At 26.8% G+C, this 20785-nt stretch overlaps 11 protein-coding genes across 11 annotated transcripts; 5 read left to right on the top strand and 6 right to left on the bottom strand. All coding sequences in view use genetic code 12, as the record gives it.

The window, feature by feature from the left end:
• Positions 1 to 219: 219 nt before the first annotated feature.
• Positions 220 to 1314, top strand: HPD1 (Hpd1p; the record flags this gene model as incomplete). Its single annotated transcript, XM_051766513.1, has 1 exon — positions 220 to 1314. One exon carries the CDS (start codon positions 220 to 222, stop codon positions 1312 to 1314), a length of 1095 nt encoding a protein of 364 aa, XP_051622574.1.
• A 109-nt stretch (positions 1315 to 1423) lies between these two features.
• Positions 1424 to 4474, bottom strand: KGF54_000584 (uncharacterized protein; the record flags this gene model as incomplete). The annotated part of the gene is made up of 1 exon (XM_051766512.1): positions 1424 to 4474. One exon carries the CDS (start codon positions 4472 to 4474, stop codon positions 1424 to 1426), a length of 3051 nt encoding a protein of 1016 aa, XP_051622573.1.
• Positions 4475 to 6354: 1880 nt separating this feature from the next.
• Positions 6355 to 7719, bottom strand: KGF54_000583 (putative lipoate--protein ligase; the record flags this gene model as incomplete). Its single annotated transcript, XM_051766511.1, has 1 exon — positions 6355 to 7719. One exon carries the CDS (start codon positions 7717 to 7719, stop codon positions 6355 to 6357), a length of 1365 nt encoding a protein of 454 aa, XP_051622572.1.
• A 77-nt stretch (positions 7720 to 7796) lies between these two features.
• On the top strand, positions 7797 to 8696 carry POP4 (RNase P/RNase MRP complex subunit; the record flags this gene model as incomplete). Its single annotated transcript, XM_051766510.1, has 1 exon — positions 7797 to 8696. The coding sequence occupies one exon, from the start codon at positions 7797 to 7799 to the stop codon at positions 8694 to 8696; it is 900 nt and encodes a 299-aa protein (XP_051622571.1).
• Positions 8697 to 8739: 43 nt separating this feature from the next.
• VPS51 (Vps51p) lies at positions 8740 to 9714 on the bottom strand (the record flags this gene model as incomplete). The annotated part of the gene is made up of 1 exon (XM_051766509.1): positions 8740 to 9714. The coding sequence occupies one exon, from the start codon at positions 9712 to 9714 to the stop codon at positions 8740 to 8742; it is 975 nt and encodes a 324-aa protein (XP_051622570.1).
• A 356-nt stretch (positions 9715 to 10070) lies between these two features.
• On the top strand, positions 10071 to 10748 carry KGF54_000580 (uncharacterized protein; the record flags this gene model as incomplete). Its single annotated transcript, XM_051766508.1, has 1 exon — positions 10071 to 10748. One exon carries the CDS (start codon positions 10071 to 10073, stop codon positions 10746 to 10748), a length of 678 nt encoding a protein of 225 aa, XP_051622569.1.
• A 677-nt stretch (positions 10749 to 11425) lies between these two features.
• ALA1 (alanine--tRNA ligase) lies at positions 11426 to 14344 on the top strand (the record flags this gene model as incomplete). Its single annotated transcript, XM_051766506.1, has 1 exon — positions 11426 to 14344. One exon carries the CDS (start codon positions 11426 to 11428, stop codon positions 14342 to 14344), a length of 2919 nt encoding a protein of 972 aa, XP_051622568.1.
• Positions 14345 to 14557: 213 nt separating this feature from the next.
• On the bottom strand, positions 14558 to 15952 carry KGF54_000578 (mitochondrial 37S ribosomal protein uS2m; the record flags this gene model as incomplete). The annotated part of the gene is made up of 1 exon (XM_051766505.1): positions 14558 to 15952. The coding sequence occupies one exon, from the start codon at positions 15950 to 15952 to the stop codon at positions 14558 to 14560; it is 1395 nt and encodes a 464-aa protein (XP_051622567.1).
• Positions 15953 to 16104: 152 nt separating this feature from the next.
• KGF54_000577 (uncharacterized protein) lies at positions 16105 to 16737 on the top strand (the record flags this gene model as incomplete). The annotated part of the gene is made up of 1 exon (XM_051766504.1): positions 16105 to 16737. One exon carries the CDS (start codon positions 16105 to 16107, stop codon positions 16735 to 16737), a length of 633 nt encoding a protein of 210 aa, XP_051622566.1.
• A 99-nt stretch (positions 16738 to 16836) lies between these two features.
• On the bottom strand, positions 16837 to 17589 carry SBA1 (Hsp90 cochaperone; the record flags this gene model as incomplete). The annotated part of the gene is made up of 1 exon (XM_051766503.1): positions 16837 to 17589. The coding sequence occupies one exon, from the start codon at positions 17587 to 17589 to the stop codon at positions 16837 to 16839; it is 753 nt and encodes a 250-aa protein (XP_051622565.1).
• Positions 17590 to 18040: 451 nt separating this feature from the next.
• Positions 18041 to 18595, bottom strand: KGF54_000575 (uncharacterized protein; the record flags this gene model as incomplete). The annotated part of the gene is made up of 1 exon (XM_051766502.1): positions 18041 to 18595. One exon carries the CDS (start codon positions 18593 to 18595, stop codon positions 18041 to 18043), a length of 555 nt encoding a protein of 184 aa, XP_051622564.1.
• Positions 18596 to 20785: the final 2190 nt, after the last annotated feature.

The following is a 20785-nucleotide window of genomic DNA, read 5'->3' as shown; positions in this document are numbered from 1 at the left end:
CATAAATAGAACTATTGTAATTTATTTTCATTCTAATGCCGGTTAAAAATTTTAAATTTATAATTGATGAAAAATTAAAACACATATTAATAAATTTAAATTTAATATATAATAATAATATAATTTCCAAAAAATAATATAAGCTTGAAATTTCTTTTAATTTCAACAACCACCATTTCATTAATTATAATAATATAACTATTCCCATTTTAAAACAAAATGTACAGAATTTCATTAAATACCCTTAAAACAACTACAACAAGACAATTTTCAACTACTTCAACAAATTTAGTAAATTATGGATTTGTAGGATTAGGACAAATGGGTCAACATATGGCTAAACATATATATAATAATTTAGAACAAGATGATCAATTATATGTATATGATTCAGTACCAGAAGCTACTGATAAATTTGTTTTAGGAGTAACAGAAGAAAATCCAACAAATTCTTTAAAATTAACTAAATTACCTACATTATCTTCATTTACAACTGATGTTGATGGACAATTAGATTTTATTGTAACTATGGTTCCCGAAGGAAAACATGTAAAATCAGTAGTTGAAGAAATTATTACTTCTTATAAACAAAATGGTTATTCACCAGAATATAAAACAACTATAATAGATTCTTCAACAATTGATATTCCAACTTCTCAAGAAATTCATAAATATGTTAAAGAAACTATTCCAGAATTTGATTTTATTGATGCTCCAGTAAGTGGTGGTGTAGCAGGTGCAAGAAAAGCTTCATTATCATTTATGTTAAGTAGAGATACTATTTCAGATGTATCACCAGCATTAACTACATTATTAAATAAAATGGGAAAAAATATTTTCCCATGTGGTTCAAAACATGGTACTGGATTAGCAGCAAAATTATCAAATAATTATCTTTTAGCTATTACTAATATAGCAGTTGCAGATTCTTTTCAATTAGCTAAAACTTTTGGATTAAATTTACAAAATTATGCAAAATTAGTTGCTGTATCAACTGGTAAATCTTGGGCATCAGTTGATAATTGTCCTATACCAGGAGTTTATCCAGATGCAAATTTACCAGCTGATGTTAATTATAATGGTGGATTTATTACAAAATTAACTAGAAAAGATGTAGTTTTGGCTACTACTTCTGCAGAAAAATTTGGTAGATTTTTATTTTTAGGTGATGTTGGTAGACATTGGTATGATAAAGCTTGTGAAAGACCTGATATTGCTAATCGTGATTTAGCTGTTTTATATGAATGGTTGGGAGATTTAAAACAAGCTGAAAATGGAGATATTATTGATACTAAAGGTGGTGAACACAAGTAGAGTACATAAAAAAAAAATAAAAAGTTATTTAAGATAATTTAGTATAAAATGAAATGCCTTGTCTTTTTTTTTTATTGACTAAAATGCTTTATTTAAATTGTAGAATTACTTAATTATCTATAACATAATCAATATTAAAACCCGGAACATTATTATTATGATGATGATGATTTTGAAATTTTGAAGTTGAACCACTATTTCTACTATTTAAATTATAATTCCCATTTCTACCAGTATCAGTATTTACTATTTCAGTTGAACTTAAACTTGAACCTTCAATTTCATTTTCTTCAGATCCACTTGATGTAGAAGTATCTATAACTCCAAATGATTTTTTATGTTGTGTTTGTGGACTTGTAGGTTGTGGGATTGTTAAATTACTTATATCTTCTTCTTCTTCTTCTTCATATTGATAATGTTTATTTAATCTTGGATTTCTTAAATTTTTTAAATTCTTAAGTTTAGTGAATTCATAATCTAATGGTTCAGTAGTTAAATCTTTTGGTTTTGTGTATGTAGAAGGTTTCCTATAAGATAAATCATATATCGATGATGAAATAGATTGATTTCTTTCTTCTGAATATATTATATCTTGTACATGTTGTGGTTTCGATGATGGTGCAACTGATGATGTTGATAAGTTTAGTAGTGGTAATGTTTGATCTATTGGTAATTCAAATGAATTTGTTGAATCTAACGATGATGATGTTGATGATCTTCTTCTTAAATTATGATGTTTTGGTGGTGATACTGATAATGATTCATTTTCAGGATTTTCAAATATTTTTGATTTTCTACGATTATTATTGAATGTCTTTGGTGCTAACATTGGAGAAATTGGCGATGTTGGATCATCTGCTATATCTTCTTCTGGTAATTTCAAGTTTGATTGTTCATTATTATTATTTATTGATATTTCAGGTAATGAAATATTTGGGATAGAATCTCTAGTTTCAATAGGTTGTGGTGGTGATTCATGATTAGTTGACCCATTTAATTGTTGAATTAATAAATCACGAACTGGAGTGTTTGTATCTATATTATTGAATTGAGTTGTTGAAGGTGGTGATGCTGGAGTATGTAATGGATTGACATAATTAAAATTTTCTTCATCTATTCTTAATGGTGATAAACTTAAAGACCCTTCATCTCTTTCTCTATAAGCTGGAGGATGTAATGACATTTTTTGAGGTGGTTCTACAAATGGTGGAGGAGCAGTTGATGGTTTTCTTATAAGATGTATTGGTCTTTGAATAGGTGATGATAATGGTGATGTAAAAGTTTCTGGATGAGGTTTTGCTTGTGGTGAATTTATTGCCGTAATTATAGATTCATCTTTTGGTTTGTATAAGTTGGCTTCTAAATGCATATCTGCATCTCTTTCAATAACTCCTTGGTGAACAGTTGAATTAATATGTTGGAATTCTATAGTCGATGAAGTTTGTGAATTATCTTGATTTATAACGCTAGAAGATCTTGATCTCGATCTTGTTGCAGTATTAAACCTGGATCTTAAATTGGATGTACTATTACTATTACTATGATTATGTTCTATGGGAGTAACCTCAGGTGATAATGGAGAATCCAATGGGGTTGTTGTTTGTTGAACATCTCCATTTCTAACTAAATCATCATATGCAGGCAATAATGTATTTCCATGAGCAGCCAATGGAGATAATACATGTAATGGAGAATCAATTGATATTTCATAATGTTTCCTCTTTGATGGGTTTTCAGGATCATTTTTACTTATTCTTAAACAAATCTTAATCCAATGATGAGATTGTATATTTTCATACGAAGTATCTGGATGAATATTACAATTTGTCTTTCCAGTTATATCTTGGGGTACAAATAATTGAAATTCTAATTCTTTTGGTAAAATATCTTCATCATATTGATCTAACCCCACATTAGAGGTATCTTGAGGATTCTTTTGTAATAATGACCTCCCCTTTATAGCTTTATGTTCCAATAAAAGATATTTTTTTGGAGGTTCCATTCTATGAACTTTTTTATTATTACAATAATATTCTAAATTTTCAGTTAAATAAATTCTTATTCTATGTAATGCAACTTTTCCCCATAATGGTACAAATCTAAAAGCTAATGGTAAATATGAGTCTAATACAACTGATTTTGCTCCAATAACTATATCATATCTTATTTGATCTTCCCAATCTCTTGATATCACTATTGATTCATTTTCTTCTAAATTTAATTCTGATGGTGTTCTAACAATGTTAATTGGTAATTTCCCATTTAAATTTGATTTGAAAGTACCAGGTCTTTGTATAGATACTTCCAAATTATATGCAGTCGATCCAAATGTAACATTACATGTCTCTGGAATTGATGGTGGTAATGGATGTTCAAAATTATATAAATAATCACCAGGTGCAAAATTCATACTTGAATCACTTGTATTATTTGGAGATACAACTGTAGTTAATTCAGTCATTGCATCAACTGACCCAATTGATGGAGATTTTGATCTTCTTATAAAACTTGGTGATAGATTTCTTGTAAAAAAATTATCTTGATTTGATGAAGTTCCATTAACACTTAATGAGTTACTTGAAACTCTTCTTGGAGGTGGGGTATTTGATCGAACAGCACTTAATTCAACATCATTTCCATGTTGTGTACCATTTTTTTCAATATAAAAATCAGCTCCATTATTTGGTAAATTTATATTATTTGTTGAATTAAAAAATGGCCAAGTATGAGTTATAATATCATTAATTTCATTATATGTATTTTTTTTAGGAGGTATACCTTCAGGCCATTCAGTTCTTTGAATACCTTTAAAAGTTAAAGTTATACTTTTAATTTTACTTGGTTTTAAAATTCTTATAAATAATGAACCTCTTAATATAGTTGGAGGTCTTGAACTATATTCATGTTGATCAAAACCTTGAACAAATAAATTTTTTTCTGAAGGTATTATATAAACTTGTAATGATGAAGTTGCTGTTGTTGGTTTATCAGGTAAAGTTGGTATAAATATATTTTGATTATTGTTGGTAGTTGTAGTTGGTGATGATTGTAAATTTGTACTCAAATCATTATGATTAATTAATTGCAGTGGTGGAAATAAAGGAGAATTTGGTGGTAAATTGTTATGATTGTTATTGGTACTATTATTTGATCCAAACATATTAATTAATGTAAATGAATAAGTAAAAGAATGATTTTAATATGATTGGAATCAAAAAAATAGATTGAAATGATGAATTATGATAATGAAAAATTATACCAAATAGTTATATTATAATGATGAATTATTAATGAATATTTAGTGAATATTTAGTAGAAAGTAAATGAAAAGGATAATTAAAAAAGAAGTGAAAAAAAAAGTTATGTAAAATTAATTTAATAAATTTTTAGTATGTATGTTATGTATATTCTATTTAATTGTAATAATGTAAAGAAGAATATAAGAAAAATTAGATCTATAAAGTCAAAGTTATAATAGACGTTTATTCTTTATTACTTACAAAATTTGCTCTCGAATTTAAGTTTTATTTAAGTTCTTTAATTTCCAAGTTCAATCGGATTAAAAGAAGTTTATGAATGATATATCTTGTAAATTAAATTAAAGTTATTGAGAAAGGGGAAAAAAAGTGAAAAGATGAACCTTAAATATTAGATACTACGATTATCTAATAAGAAGAATTATAGGAGTAAAAAAAGAGATTACTTATCATATCTACAATTTATTATAATTTAAATGTTTTTAATTAGTCCAAATAATAATTATTTATTATAATTGATCTTTAAAATTTTGATATATTATTTTTAAAAAGAGTAGATTCAAAATCAAAATCAATTCGCAATAAAATTCAATTGATGCAAAAAATAAGCTAAGAATTTATAAAAAGAAAAGTTAAAAAATTTTCTTATCTTTTTATCTTCAAATACGATTGATATTATTGTGGTTTTGTACTATTAGATCATTAATTAATAGCAGTTATTTATTTAGACTCATTTAGGCTTATTATTTAACAATAGACTTCTGTTTATAACACTGGTGTTCAATATGTTACCAGATTTATGAGTCATTACTTTATTCTGGAGTAATGATTGATTGTAAATTCAACGAGTTCCAATTCTTTTATTAACAACAAATTAAGTTTAAACAGGTTTAGTCTAAAGCCTAAAAAGCCGGACGGAATTTATTTAATTTTTTCATTTCTTTTTTTTCTGCTTCTATTTATTTTATTCTGTTACATCTCAATCTTGTTTTTATCAGTTGCTTTCACCAATAATCACCTTATTAATTAATTAGATTGCCTTATTGATTGTTTCGAAATAAGGTCTTCAAATGGTATGAATCACATCTCTCTTTTGTTTTTTTTCTTCATGCATGTTTTGTCTCATAAGATGCAGATCATAAACTATATATTAATTAGATTTATTATAATCATTAATTATATTTCCCCATAATTTTAAAACTTTATTCTTAAACTTTAGTTCTAATTTAATGAAGAATCAAATTTTCTTTTAAACGTTTGAAAAATGATTTACTTTTGGAAACTGCTCCTAATTCCGCAATGAAGATCAATATAAAATGGGCTGTATCGCTTTGTTAACAAATGAAATTTCTTTCACAATTCTCTTGATGTTTTGATACTAGTTTTGTGTAAACATGTTTATACGTCATCATCACCAGATTATATTGTTTCACCAACTCAATTTTAAATCTTAGTCAAATTGCTAGGTCTTAAACTTTTCAAATCTAATAATACCAACCCTATACAACTATTATTTGTAAATGCTCCAGACTTCGTTGCTTAAATGTCAATCTAACTTAAAACACCATGAATGTTTTAGCTTAAGATTTATACTGGATCTGATGAATAACCTGTTGTACATTATACGTCAAGATGTTGCAAATATTAATTTATTAGATTGGTTGCTTTTTTTTTTCGCTAACAAGTTGGTAATTATGTGCTATATATATATACAAATAGTTTTTTTTGCAACCAGAATTGAGTATACAGGAAGTCTAAATAATTGATCTATAAACAAGTTTTTCTATAATCCGTCTATACTTTTACTTAACCACTTACCGAGGTCTTTGCTTAATTCGTCATCAGATCCTAAACTCTCTTTAATCAAATCACCACGACATTCTTTTCCAGCAGCACCTTTTTCAAAGTTCTTTAAAACAGATTGAAGTTCATTATTTGGCTTCTCTAGCTCCCAATCAATTTGTACAATTTTGCCCTTTTCAACATAAAATTTTAACTTCAAACCCAATTTATCATTTAACAAGTAATGATTGAATATTGGAGTATGACCAAATTTCCAATTCCAATTTTTCAATTCTTCTGATGTATCTATTACTTCTTGAGGTAGTTGCGTAGATGAATTTATTTCAAATACATTTGCTGTTTTTATCAGGTTAATAAAATCAGTCAATCCCATCATTTCATTGAACTCATCAAATTCTTTGACTTCTTCACTCTCTTCTTCCTTTACTGTTTGTTCATTTATCCCATATTCTTGTTTGAATTCATTGCTTACTATTTTAATAAATTTATCACTATCAATTTCTAAATTTGTGACTTTTGATTTAACTGAAGCTATTGAATTTTTAGCTTCAACTACACCCAATTTTCTCTCATCTCTATGTAAAATTTTACTTAAATTTTTCAAATTTGAATTTAATAACATTGTGGAATGATGATAAGATTTACCCTTTGATAATTTATAGGCAGATCCACTAATTTTAAATTCTTGATTTTGATCTATAGTAACTATATCTCCACGTTTATTAACTTCAATCTTTTTAGCTACTCCAGATTGATTAATTGAATCAACTACTAAATTAACAAATTTAAATCTATCAAATTTCTGTTTAGTTGTCATAAATGAAAAATTAACATTACCTAAATCATGAACAACTGTTCCACCTCCTGATTTTCTTCTTATTAATGGATAGCCTAATGAGTTTAGTACTGGTAAGTTGACTTCTTTCCATGGGTTTTGATTTTTTCCAATAACAACACATGGTGAGTTTGTATAAAACATTAATCTTTCGGAGTTAAAATTTGTAGATAATGGCATTTTGTTGTATATGTAATCTTCAATTGATAAATTTATGTATGGATCAGTTAATTTTGATATATAAATCGATGGTTCTTTTGCACTTGCAATTGATTCTAATGATGTTATGGGTTGTTCATTTGCTACTTCTTCACTTATTGATTGGTATAATTTCTTTCTTTGTTCAATCACATCAGTTGATTCTTTATAATGTTTGAAATCACTCAATCCAAAATCGTCCAAGTCTATATCAGATAAGTCATCTTGAAAAGGAACATTGATATTCGAGTAGTATCGTAGTAGACCTCTGTTTTTCAAAAGATGCAATGATCTTTTTATAATTATTGTCATATCATTTAGTGATAAGATATCGAAAAAAAAAATCAAAAATATATTTTTAAAAATCTGAAACATCATCATCAAATCAAATGACAAGTACAAACGAACTTGAGAAAAAGCTACTAGCAAGATGTTACGACTCCAATAATGAAATCATACAAATTTTAGAATCAAGATACTCAACAGAAGGTGAACAAAAACCAACAATTTTATTCAAACATATAGATAAATCCAACCCTAAAAAACGTAAAAACGAAGAAATAGCACAATCAGATGAAATAGAACCACAACGTAAAAGAAACACTAGAAAAGAACTAAAGGTATACATCAACACTCAACTCGAATCACAACGCAAACTTATCAAAAAGATCAAAACTTTACAAAAGGAAAATCATATTTTTAATATTGATTATTTAATAGATAAATATCAAATTCCTCGTTTTGAATCATTCATTAAAATGAATGAAATGTGGCAATCATACATCCAAGATCTTTTATCTACTCCCGATGGGAAATTCCAATTAAATACTCAACAAATATTACCAAAATTAGTAAATGCAGATTTTAATGGTTGTTTACTAACTGTACTAAAATCAAGAAATAATAACGTTGTAGGGACAAGAGGTATAGTAGTTTGGGATTGTCAACATTCATTCATATTAGTTACTCCAAGAGGGTTTGAAAACAAAGAATGGTTAATGGATAAAGAACCACCATCACCGCCATATGAAACTTTAACTAGAGAAGAAATAGTAGCTGCTAAAAAGAAAGAATTAAAGTCATTATCTGCATCTCAATGGGTTGGTGGTTTTAAAATGGTCCCCAAAAAATACACATTATTCGGATTTGATGTTTTGATACCTAATAAATCCGAAGATCAAGAACAAGAAAGTTTACAATTTACAATATTAGGTTCAAGATTTGAAATTAAAAGTATAGATCGTTCTTCTAAAAAATTTAAAAATCATGCTGTTGATGATATACTATAATTACTAAAATGCAAATAAAGAAATGAATATTTAAGTATGTTGTTTAATGAATTCTATTTTTAATTGTATTTAGTTGGAGATTTAGTACTTCATTTGTGTTTGATTCTAAAATCTTATCAATTAATGATTCTGCTTTTGATTGTTCTTCTAGGGATAACTCTAGATCAGGTAACGATAAGATGTAATTTAATTGATTTATTATCTTGCTTTTTTCTTCCTCTGACAAATTCTCAATTTCTGATTCATTATAGATCCCAGCCATACTTGCACTTGATAAGCTTCTGTCTTGATTTGCGTTAAGTCTTTTTATCACCTCTTTAAAACCACCATCAGTAAAATTTGAAATTTGATTTGAATTAAAGTCAGATAGTTCTTGCAAGATATCATTGATATATTCATCAGTTGAGTCTGAGTTATGCGTTTGTTCATCATTTTCATAAATTTTGAATCCAGTCAATTCATTTACTTGGTTTTCTCTAGTCGAGGGAATTTTCTTACTCGTATCTGTTATATCTTCTAACATTTTACTTAGCTTGATTAATTCGTAGTAATTATCATATATTATTTCTTTTTTTCTCTGGTTTGAAGAATCTAATTGCAGTTGAATTTTATTTCGATAAACTAGTATATCTTTATTTGATGAATTTTTGACAAACATTTCCACATCTTCAATTGATGATAATTTTGGTTCATTTGAATGTTGTGGTGATTCAATTAGTTCATTTTTAATAAGAGTAGACTCGCCATTATCAGTACTTATAGTCTCATTAGTGCTAGTATTAGATTGTGATGATTGTTGAGATTGTTGTAGATGATAAAATTCTTGTAATGCTTTCCTTCTTGATGAAATTTTTCTAGTGGTTTGTTGGGGTTGTGGTACTTGTTGATCTTTTGCCTTAGTAAAATTAGAATTGGATGGTAAATTAGGTGAATAACTCAGTCTTGGAGTTGATACATTTGATGCTGGGGTTGGTTCTTTACTCGGTTTCTTATACGATAGTATTGGAGTCAGTGACATTGATTATGATCGGTATTTTTTTATATGTTAATTATGTGATCGGCAATAAATGCAATAAGTATTTTTTCATATACTAGTAGTTATGATTTTAAGGCAAAGTTACTATTATGAATGATTAAAAGAAATTGATAGAATAAATTTAATAATTTGAAGTTAGACAGAATTTCTGAGACCTTTTTCATGTTTTAAAAATTCCATACTAAAAAATTTGGTAGTGTTTTAGATATCCCATGATCATATATAAACTAAGTATAAGTTTTAGCAATTTAAATTTAATTAAAATGTAAAATTATTATTAAATATCAAGTTTTTGATCTTTAATTTAGTTCAATTTTCACTTTATAAGTATATCAATAATGTCATTACCATTAAAAGAATATTCAATTGATACTCCACGTCAATTTTTATTAGAAGAATCAGAAAAAATATTAAAATCAATACCAAATTGGGAAAAAGGTAAATCTTATTATCAAGATACTTCTTACCCAGTTGAGACTTCACACAAGACAATAGATGGTAATTATTGGTGTGCTAGAGAAACAGAACTTAAAAATATTGATGTTGAAAAATTTAAAAATTGCATAATTGGTACTACTGAAATTGGTTTTACTCATTCAAATCATGAATTAAATTATGTTCATCCAATTCAAGAAATGATTGTAAATGATTTAAAAAAATATGAAGATAATGGTTGGAGTTACACAATTCATGCTTTATATAATTTCGGTTTCCCCCTCACAAAAAGATATTTTAATGAATTAGTTCACGTATTTGTTGCAAATGATAGAGCATTAATTATAAGTGTACCAATAAAAGGTAAAGAAGATGGAGTTTTAGGTACTTATATCTCAATTGAAGAAATTAAATGGACTGCCCATTCAGTAAATTGGATTGTTGCTACTACTTCAAGTGCTGGTGGTATGATTCCTGATTTTTTAACTAAAATGAGTTTAGGTGGTGAATTAGTAAAAGATGTACCTGAAGTTTTAGCTTATATTAATAGTAAACATTTCTTAGTTCAAGTTGGATTATAAGCAGGTCTTGAAAGTTTGGGTTTAGAATGGAGAATTTAGGATGGATTATATTTCTTTCTGTTAATTGTTGCACTCTCAAGTGTGAACTTTTATAGATTATTTAGATTTTAAATCAAATGAATCATTTTTGAGTACCATTTTCTTCCAAATCGATCATCTCTCCTACTAAATACTCTGCAGGTATTCATTCAATGATTGATTTGCAAAGACAATATTAAATGAAATGAAGATAAATTTGTGGACATATTAGTCAAATGATTATGGGATAATCTTGTGCATCGACTTCTATGAGTAATAGATTTGGTGGAGTCAATATTGCTGATGGACGTAGCCCAAGTAACAATTTCACATTATTCTGGGGTCATACTTTTGATTGTGAATTAAAATAGTGTATCGATTTATATTATAACTGGTGGTAAACTGGGAGCTGATTTCCGAAATGATAATCCAAGCTTGCTAGAATTATTAAAGTATGGACATCGCATTAATATATATGTCAATGAATTGTATCTTTACCTTAGATCATGATTTAATATCTTTATCTTTTATCTCTAAAATGTTGTTGCAAAACTCAAACATCGAGAGAAAAAAAAAAATTGCAACAAATTACTAGTGATAAAAAAATTGAGTCAGAACAAACAACTTGATCAATTCACGTACCAATTTTGAACAATTGTATGATAAGTAAGACATTCAGAAGAATAATGTCAACAACATCACTCAATAATTCACCATCAACAAATTGGTCTGCTTCAAAAGTAAGATCAACTTTTTTAAATTATTTTAAAGATAAAAGACAACATACTTATGTTCCATCATCATCAGTTGTACCACATAATGATCCAACTTTATTATTTGCCAATGCTGGTATGAATCAATATAAACCTATTTTTTTAGGAACTGTTGATCCTTCTAGTGATTTTGCTACTTTGAAAAGAGCTGCCAATTCTCAAAAATGTATAAGAGCTGGTGGTAAACATAATGATTTAGAAGATGTTGGTAGAGATTCTTATCATCATACTTTTTTCGAAATGCTTGGTAATTGGTCATTTGGAGATTATTTTAAAAAAGAAGCTATTGATTATGCTTGGGAATTATTATTAAATGTTTATGGGTTAGAAAAAGATAGATTATATGTAACATATTTTGGTGGAGATATAAAACAAGGTTTAGAACCAGATTTAGATGCAAAACAATTTTGGTTAGATGTTGGAGTTGAAGAAGATCATATTTTACCAGGTGATGCGAAAGATAATTTTTGGGAAATGGGTGATCAAGGTCCTTGTGGTCCATGTTCTGAAATTCATTATGATAGAATTGGTGGTAGAAATGCATCTTCATTAGTTAATATGGATGATCCAAATGTATTAGAAATATGGAATATTGTTTTTATACAGTATAATAGAGAAGCTGATGGATCATTGAGACCACTACCAAATAAACATATTGATACAGGTATGGGATTTGAAAGATTAGTTTCTATTTTACAAAATAAATATTCAAATTATGATACTGATGTATTTACACCAATTTTTGATAAAATTAGAGAAATTACTGGTGTTAGACCATACACAGGAAAATTTGGAAGTGATGATAAAGATGGTATTGATACTGCTTATAGAGTTATTGCAGATCATGTAAGAACATTAACTTTTGCTATATGTGATGGTGGTGTGCCAAATAATGAAGGTAGAGGTTATGTATTAAGAAGAATCTTGAGAAGAGGTTCACGTTATGTTCGTAAATATATGAATTATCCGATTGGTTCCTTTTTCCAACAATTAGTTGATGTTGTTATTGAACAAAATAAAGAAATTTTTCCAGAAATTGAAACTGGCTCACAAGATTTAAAAGAAATTTTAAATGAAGAAGAATTATCATTTGCTAAAACTTTAGATCGTGGTGAAAAATTATTTGAACAATATGCTATAATTGCCTCAAAAACACCTGAACAAACATTATCTGGTAAAGATGTGTGGAGATTATATGATACTTATGGTTTCCCAGTAGATTTAACTAGATTAATGGCTGAAGAAGCTGGTTTAAAAATCGATGAAGAAGGATTCGAAGTTGCTAAAGAAGAATCAAGAGAGGCCTCAAAGGGTAATGGTAGTAAAAATGCATCAACTTTAGTTAAATTAGATGTTCATGCATTATCTGAATTGGATAATAAAAAATTACCAAAAACTAACGATGAAGCAAAATATGGTGTTGAAAATATTAAAGCTCAAATTTTAGCTATTTACGATGGAAGCGAATTTGTTGAATCAATAGAGACTAATGATGAATCAAAACAATATGGTATAATATTAGACAAGACTCCATTTTATGCAGAACAAGGTGGTCAAGAATACGATACTGGTAAATTAGTCATTGATGGAAAATCTGAATTTAATGTTGAAAATGTACAAGTTTATGCAGGTTATGTATTACATACAGGTTATTTAGCTGAAGGTAAATTAAATGTTGGTGATGAAATAATTGCAGCATATGATGAATTAAGAAGATGGCCAATAAGAAATAACCATACAGGTACACATGTTTTAAATTATGCATTAAGAACAGTTTTAGGTGATGGAGTTGATCAAAAGGGTTCATTAGTTGCAAGTGAAAAATTAAGATTTGATTTTAGTCATAAACAAGCATTAACACCAAAAGAATTAGAAAAAGTTGAAGAAATATCAACTCAATATATTAAAGATAACAAACAAGTTTATTATAAGGATGTTTCATTAACTGAAGCAAAAGAAATTAATGGATTAAGAGCAGTATTTGGAGAAACTTATCCAGATCCAGTAAGAGTTGTATCAATTGGTGTATCAGTTGAAGATTTATTAAAAGATCCACAAAATAAAGAATGGAGATCATTATCAATAGAATTTTGTGGTGGTACTCATGTACAAAAGACAAATGAGATTAAAGATTTAGTAATCATAGAAGAATCAGGTATTGCTAAAGGTATAAGAAGAATAGTAGCAGTTACAGGTCATGATGCACATTCAGTACAAAAATTAGCAAAAGAATTTGATGAAGAATTAAATAAAGTTGAATTCTTACCAAATGGATCACAAAAGGAAAATAAAGTTAAAGAATTAGGTCAATCTTTGAAAAAATTATCAATATCAGTAATTGATAAACAAAAATTAACTGAAAAATTCAATAAAATAGATAAATCAATAAAAGATAATTTAAAACAAATTCAAAAAGAAGAAAATAAAAAAACATTAGATACAGTTAAAAAATGGTTAGATGAAAATAAAGAATCTAATTATTTAGTTTCTCATATTCCAATCAATGCTAACGCAAAATCAATAACTGAATCATTCAATTTAATTAAAAAACAAGATAAATCAAAATCAATATATTTATTAACTGGTGGATTATCAAATGGTGATAAAATTGCTCATGGTTGTTATATTAGTGATGAAGCTATTGCAAAAGGTTTAGATGCTACTGAAATTTCAAAATTGGTAAGTAATGAAATTGGTGGAAAAGCTGGTGGTAAAGGTAATATTGTTCAAGGTATGGGTGATAATTCTTCTGGTATTGAAAAAGCTATAGAATTAGTTGAAAAAGAATTTAAAGAAAAATTATAAATTATATAATTTAGACATATAGTAAGTACAAATAATTAATATCATACATATCTGAATCTAAGTGTCGACAGTTGACATTTTTTAAAAGACTACAATTTTTCTTCAACCGATGTAATCTTTTTCTGGTGTATGTTTCTTTCTGAGCTATACCATAATTTGTATGTAATAAATGCATTTCTAATATGTACATTTTAATAAACTATTTACACTAACCTAAGCAACAACAGAACCATCATTTTGCTCAATTTGTTGTTGATATCTACTTTGTTTTTCCAATTGTTGTCTTTCATTTTCTTTTAATTTTTTAATAATATCCAATCTTTTATTTAATCCAGATTCACCAGCTTTTGACATTATTCCCAACATTAAATTAACAGAACGAACATTTTCATCATTACATGGGATAGGATAAGTTAATAAATTTGGATCCATATTTGAATCACATAATCCTATTGTTGGAATATTTGATGAAATACATTCATTTATACAGTTGGAGTTTTCTGTTGGGTTTAAAATTATAACTAAATCTGGTTTTATTATTGAGTTATCATTTGTTGTTGTTGTACGTACATGAACTTTTGAATCATTCATATCTATTGTTTGTTTCATTAATGGATCTTTTATTTGTTTATTTATTTCCAAATAATTTGTAATTGTACCTGGGATCCATCTTTTTGAAACGTAATAACTTTTAGATCTTTTTGCTGCATATACTAAAGATTCTTGTATTGACCAATTCTTATGAGTTCCTACAAATAATATAATTCCACCTTTTTCATTTATACCTTCAATTATTTTACAAGCTAATTTTAATTGTTCAATTGTTTGATTTAAATCTATTAAATGAATACCTTCATAAGTTCCATATAAAAATGGTTGGAATTTTGGATTAAATGATGATGTAGAATGACCTAAATGACATCCAGCTGCCATTAAATTTTTTATTGTAGTTTGTGAAATTTTTGGTGGTTTTATTGTATCATTTTGTGGTTTATATATATTCTCTAATTTTGAACCTAATAATCCGGAAGTTCTTAAATAATTTAATTGTCTTAAATATAATTCTTGTTTTGAGTAATCTTTATAATCTGGAGTTGGTTTTAAATTTGGATATTGCGAAGTGAATTGATTTGATGATGATGTTGATGATGATGAAGTTCCTTTGTTAGCGATTTGTTGTTGTTGGGTTTGTTTTAACCAAGGTCTGTTCGATAATATATCATTAGTTAAATTCATATTGTTTGTCATATACTCTCGTAATTCTTCATCTAATTGTTTTACTTTATCTTTTGATATTTCAGATAAATCTTTATTTAATTTTGATATACGTTCCTGTATTAAATTTGTTGGAGTTTTATTTAAAGTTTTGATAAGCTCTCTAGATTCTTCAGTCAACTCTCTTATCTTCTTAGATTTTTCAATTGCTTCTTCTTCTCTTGCTAATGCTTCTGCTATAGCTTGTTCTCTTAATTCTTTATGTGATAGTTTATGTTCATATTTGGTTTCTGTTGAAGATGGTGAGTTTTGTTGTGGTGTTTGCGGTACTTCTGAATAAGATCTTAAAAACAAAGACGACCTCTGAAGAGGTTTGAACGATCTCCTTAACATAATTCTTGAAGAATCTGTAAAGGTTTTAATTGATTTTTAAAACCTATAAAATATATAAATCAAAATTTTTCAAAAAATTTGTTTCAGTATAAATCCACACGACTTTTATAAAACACATACGTTATTATCATTACAACTACTTGATTAAATGAATGTTATTATACCTTGATGAAGAATTAACATATGATCAATTTATAAAATTATTAATAGATCAAAATTACAACAATGGATATATTTTAATTTCAGATTTGGAATTGTATAACGAAAAACTAATAAATTTTAATCTAACACCAAAACAAATAAATATTATAATTAAGTTCAAGATTATATTAATTGAATCATGGAATGATCTATATGAGTTCATAAAAGATTTTCACAGTTTTAATCAATCTACAGAAAAAGCTCTCGTTGCAATATATGGAATTTTGAAAAATTACATTGAGATAGGATTTGATGAAACTTCAAACTTATTTATAAAGCACAATCAATTTAGTGCACTCGAATTAAATAAGTTATTTCATCAACTATTTGTATTTCAACAAGACAAAAATATTAGTATAGTTTTTAACGATGGAATTGAAAAATCAAATGATGAGAATCCATTAATTGGTCAAATAGAGATTCCAAATTTATATGTAAATAGAGAAGAAACTAAAGATAGACGGATTTTAATTAAAAATGACAAAACTCTCAATGATGACAAAATTGAGATACGAGTTTTAATGATCAAATGGTTTAAATTAATAAGCAAAGAAGAATTTATTACAAATAAATCCTTTGATTGAGTAATGAATGAGGTGTCTTTTTTATTATAATATATATACATACAACATTAACTCAAAGTTTTTTTTAAATTAAACAAGTCATTTCGAAAATCCCTCTCCTCATTTGGTTTCTTCATCATCTTCAGGAATTTGTTCAACTTCTTCTAATTGCTCACCATCTTCATTTTCATCATCACCACCAGCACCACCTCCTAATCCTCCTAATGCACTTAAATCAATCCCACCTGCACCTCCAGCACCACCTGCAGCTCCCAATTGGCTAGCTAATGCACTTAAATCTGGTTGACCACCTGCACCTGCACCACCCATTTGACTTAATAATTGTGAAAAATCCATACCACCTGGTCCACCAGCACCTCCCATACCTGGCATACCGCCCATACCTGGCATACCTCCCATTCCTCCCATGCCTGGCATTCCACCACCCATACCTTGCATACCAGCCATCATATCATCTTGATCATCATTTATTTCATTTTGTTCATCTTCATCAACCCATTTATCAAAATCTGTTTTGATATAATGATATTTTAATTTTTCTTTTGTTAATCTTGGCCAGAATTCTTCTTGTAATTCTGCTTTTCTTAATACCATAAATATATGTTGACCATTTTCTGTATTTATTTTTGATTCTTCAACATTAATTTCTTTGAAAAAATCTAAATTTAAATCATAATGAATTTTATTATCTGATGAATCTGCTGTTACTTTTAATGTTGTTGGTTTTAAATCTATTTGTAAATCTTTTGGATCTGATATTTCAATTGTTAAATATATGACATTCTTTGATGCTTCTGAATCACTTGAACGTTGTGCCCATAAACATGTTGGTGCTTGAGTTTTAACTGACATTATTTTTTTTATATACTATGACTTCAATTCAACTTATATTTGACCAATTGACCTTATTTCTTAATCTCTAAAAAAATAGAAAATAATATAATGATATACTTGTCTAGAATTAAAAAGAATATAAGAAATGCAAAATTTGAAAATATCAATTTTCGTTGAAATAATGTACAAAAATTATTTAAAAGCGGTCTTTTCAATAAAGTATTCTCGAATCTTCTATATACAGGATCTGGTATTCTACTTACAAGATTATGTACAAATGAATGAAAGTACCATTCAATTTAAGATTACATGGAGAGAGTAAGACTAGCTAATGAGAGTGAGACAGAATTGAAGTTGATATTATTTGATGTATATTGACTAATGTATACATTTTTAAACTAACTTAACTTTTGAAAATATACTTGGCTCTTCAAACAGATAACACTTTCATATTTTTTTGCAGCTAATTTTAAACAAATGGATCGTAAGCCCATTGTAAAAGAGCTTGACGTTGTTTAGGTCTACAACTTAAATCACCTTTTTTACAATTTTTTTTAACTTGTCCATGATGTCTTTTAAAAGCTCTCCATCTTTTTTTTTGAAATTTATCAATTTCATCATTTCTTCTACCTAACCAATATCTACAATACCATTGAAACCAACCTCTTGGATCATCACCCATTACCCAATCATTTTCTCTCCATATTACTAATGATTGTCTTGATTTAATTTTGAATCTATTTAATTCAATATCTGGTGGTTTCCCAACATCTACTCTTTTTTTTTTCAGGTTTTCAAACCATTCTTTTGGTAATTCTTCTTCACAATCATTAAGATATTTTCCTTCAAATGCTCCTTCTGATAAAACTTGTTCTGGTGTTAAATCTGGATTGAATCCATTTTCATTAAAATCCGATGCTTCTGCTCCTAAACCATCTGCTACTATTTCATATTCATAATCTTTTTGCATTCTATCATTTACTTTTATTTTAGCACCTTTTTTAAAATCACTTAAACTTTTCATTTTGGTAGTTGAATATTGTAATGTTGATATAGCTGAAAATAAACGAAATTGATTTTGGAAATGTGAAGGTGATACTAATCTTTTAACACTTAATTGGTATATTAATCTAGAAAACAATTTGACTAACTTTGGTATCTTATCAACAACCTTAAGCTTTTTTGAAAAAACCTATAAGCTTTCGAATATTAATTTTTAATAACCAATACCGTTCTATACATATTTACGAAGAACTTACATCATACTGAAATTTACAACCAAAGCGCAACTAATTTTTTACGTATTTGTAGCAATAATAAATAACGGTGCTCAAATTGAACTCAAAAGCTATTGATGATGAAACTAAAACAGGTGCTATATGCAGTACAAAAACTCAATAATTATACAACAACGTTTTACATTATCATGATTATCAAATTCCTCTACTGAGATTCACAATTACTGTTGTATCAAGCTTGAGCACCATTATATACACACATGATGTTTTATTGTGCTTGGACTGATAACTTCGTGGGTATATTTTTAAGTTAGATTTATTTTTCAAGGTTTTGCAACCAAATTTAAGTAAATTGGAACAAAATTTAATGTAATTATGTTTTAAAGAGTAAATTCAAAAAACTGGTGTCAGTATAAAGAATATTATTTAAACTTTGAGCTAAACTAAAGCTCAGTGAACTGTGGGTAACAACAATAAGGCAAGTAATTGAAGTTCACCGCTAATTAGATAATAATTTAATGATAAAAGATTAAAAAATAATAATGTCAAAATTTTTGAAATATAATAATACTTATCAAATAATATTATAATTAAATCCAGTGAAAATTATACCATAAATAGGAAAACGCTTTATGGAGTAGAACTCAGAGAATGAGAAAATAAAAAAAATCCATTCCCTTATTTCACGATACCAATTTCGCCATAGTCTATTTAGAATATTGTTTAAGTGTTTTTTTACTATGTAATTAATAAACTTGTTCATATCCGTATAATAATCTCAATATTAAAATCAAAAAGTTTTGCTAAAAATTGAATGAAAATTAAAAAAAAAAGACTGTATATAAAATAAAAAAATTAAATTGTATTTTGTACACGACATACAAAGATCATTTCTTATTTATTTATTTGAATTATTGAATTAATTAATTAATAAATTTTTATCTTTAGGAAATTTATATAATTGAGGAGAATTCTTATCTAATATTTATCATTTATTATTATCATGTTTTTTTACCCAAATTCAAATTTGTTTAATTTATCATAATTTAATGAATGAATTAAATCTAGTAGTAAAACATTTTGAATATTATTGATATTATAACATTCGATCAGACTTTTGAACCCTGTATCTCTTAATTTTCTACTCCACAAATCTTTCAATTTATAATTATTATTTTTTTACTTTTCTTTTATGTAAATCTTAATTATTATTATTTTAAACATTTTTAAATCTAAACTGTTTTAATTGAATTGTAATAAAATATGAAAGTAGATCTATTTAAAAATATATACTTACCTGCTTGAATTTACTTTCTAATTCAGAATCTAATCTTATACACACAAATTGTAGATAATTTTAATTCAAGGGATCTCTTTGATTTTGTAATTACATTTGTATTTTATAACAAATTATTCTATTAAAGTGAGAAAAAAGTAAAAACTTTTAATTGATAAAATAAAAATTAATATTCTTTTACAATCAATTACTGTACTCTAATTAAGTAAAAAGATTAGAAAATACGCCTTAAATATCTATCAAATTGAACAATTAGGGAGACCATTTAAATATTTAATTAATTTTAAGATGGATTTTTTAAAATTTAAAGATCTTCATCATACATAATGCCTTACGATGGTTTTAGATCTTCGGCTTTTTTTATTTATTATTTACTTTTGAACTTTATTGAAAAAAGTATGGCAAGATCAAGATTTCAATATCTAAGATATAAGTTTTAGTTAATTTATATACCCTCGAGATTGAATTATTTTACTTTATCTTTTTTCACCTGTTTAATCAAGTTGTTAGGTCGAAATTTAAAATTTAAACAATAGAAAAAATTATTTAAAAATTCAATAGTTAGAAAATAATATATAGTACAGAATTTATTTAAAACTTCTTTATATTTTAGATTATAACAAAGAATCTTGATCGAATAACAATCTTAGGAGCATTAGTTTTTTCAAATTAGTCTAAT

The sequence above is a fragment of the Candida jiufengensis genome (assembly GCF_024610255.1).
Source record: "Candida jiufengensis strain CBS 10846 chromosome Unknown scaffold8, whole genome shotgun sequence".
Taxonomy (NCBI): Eukaryota; Fungi; Ascomycota; class Pichiomycetes; order Serinales; family Debaryomycetaceae; genus Lodderomyces; species Lodderomyces jiufengensis.
This window is presented reverse-complemented; position numbering and strand designations above follow the sequence as displayed.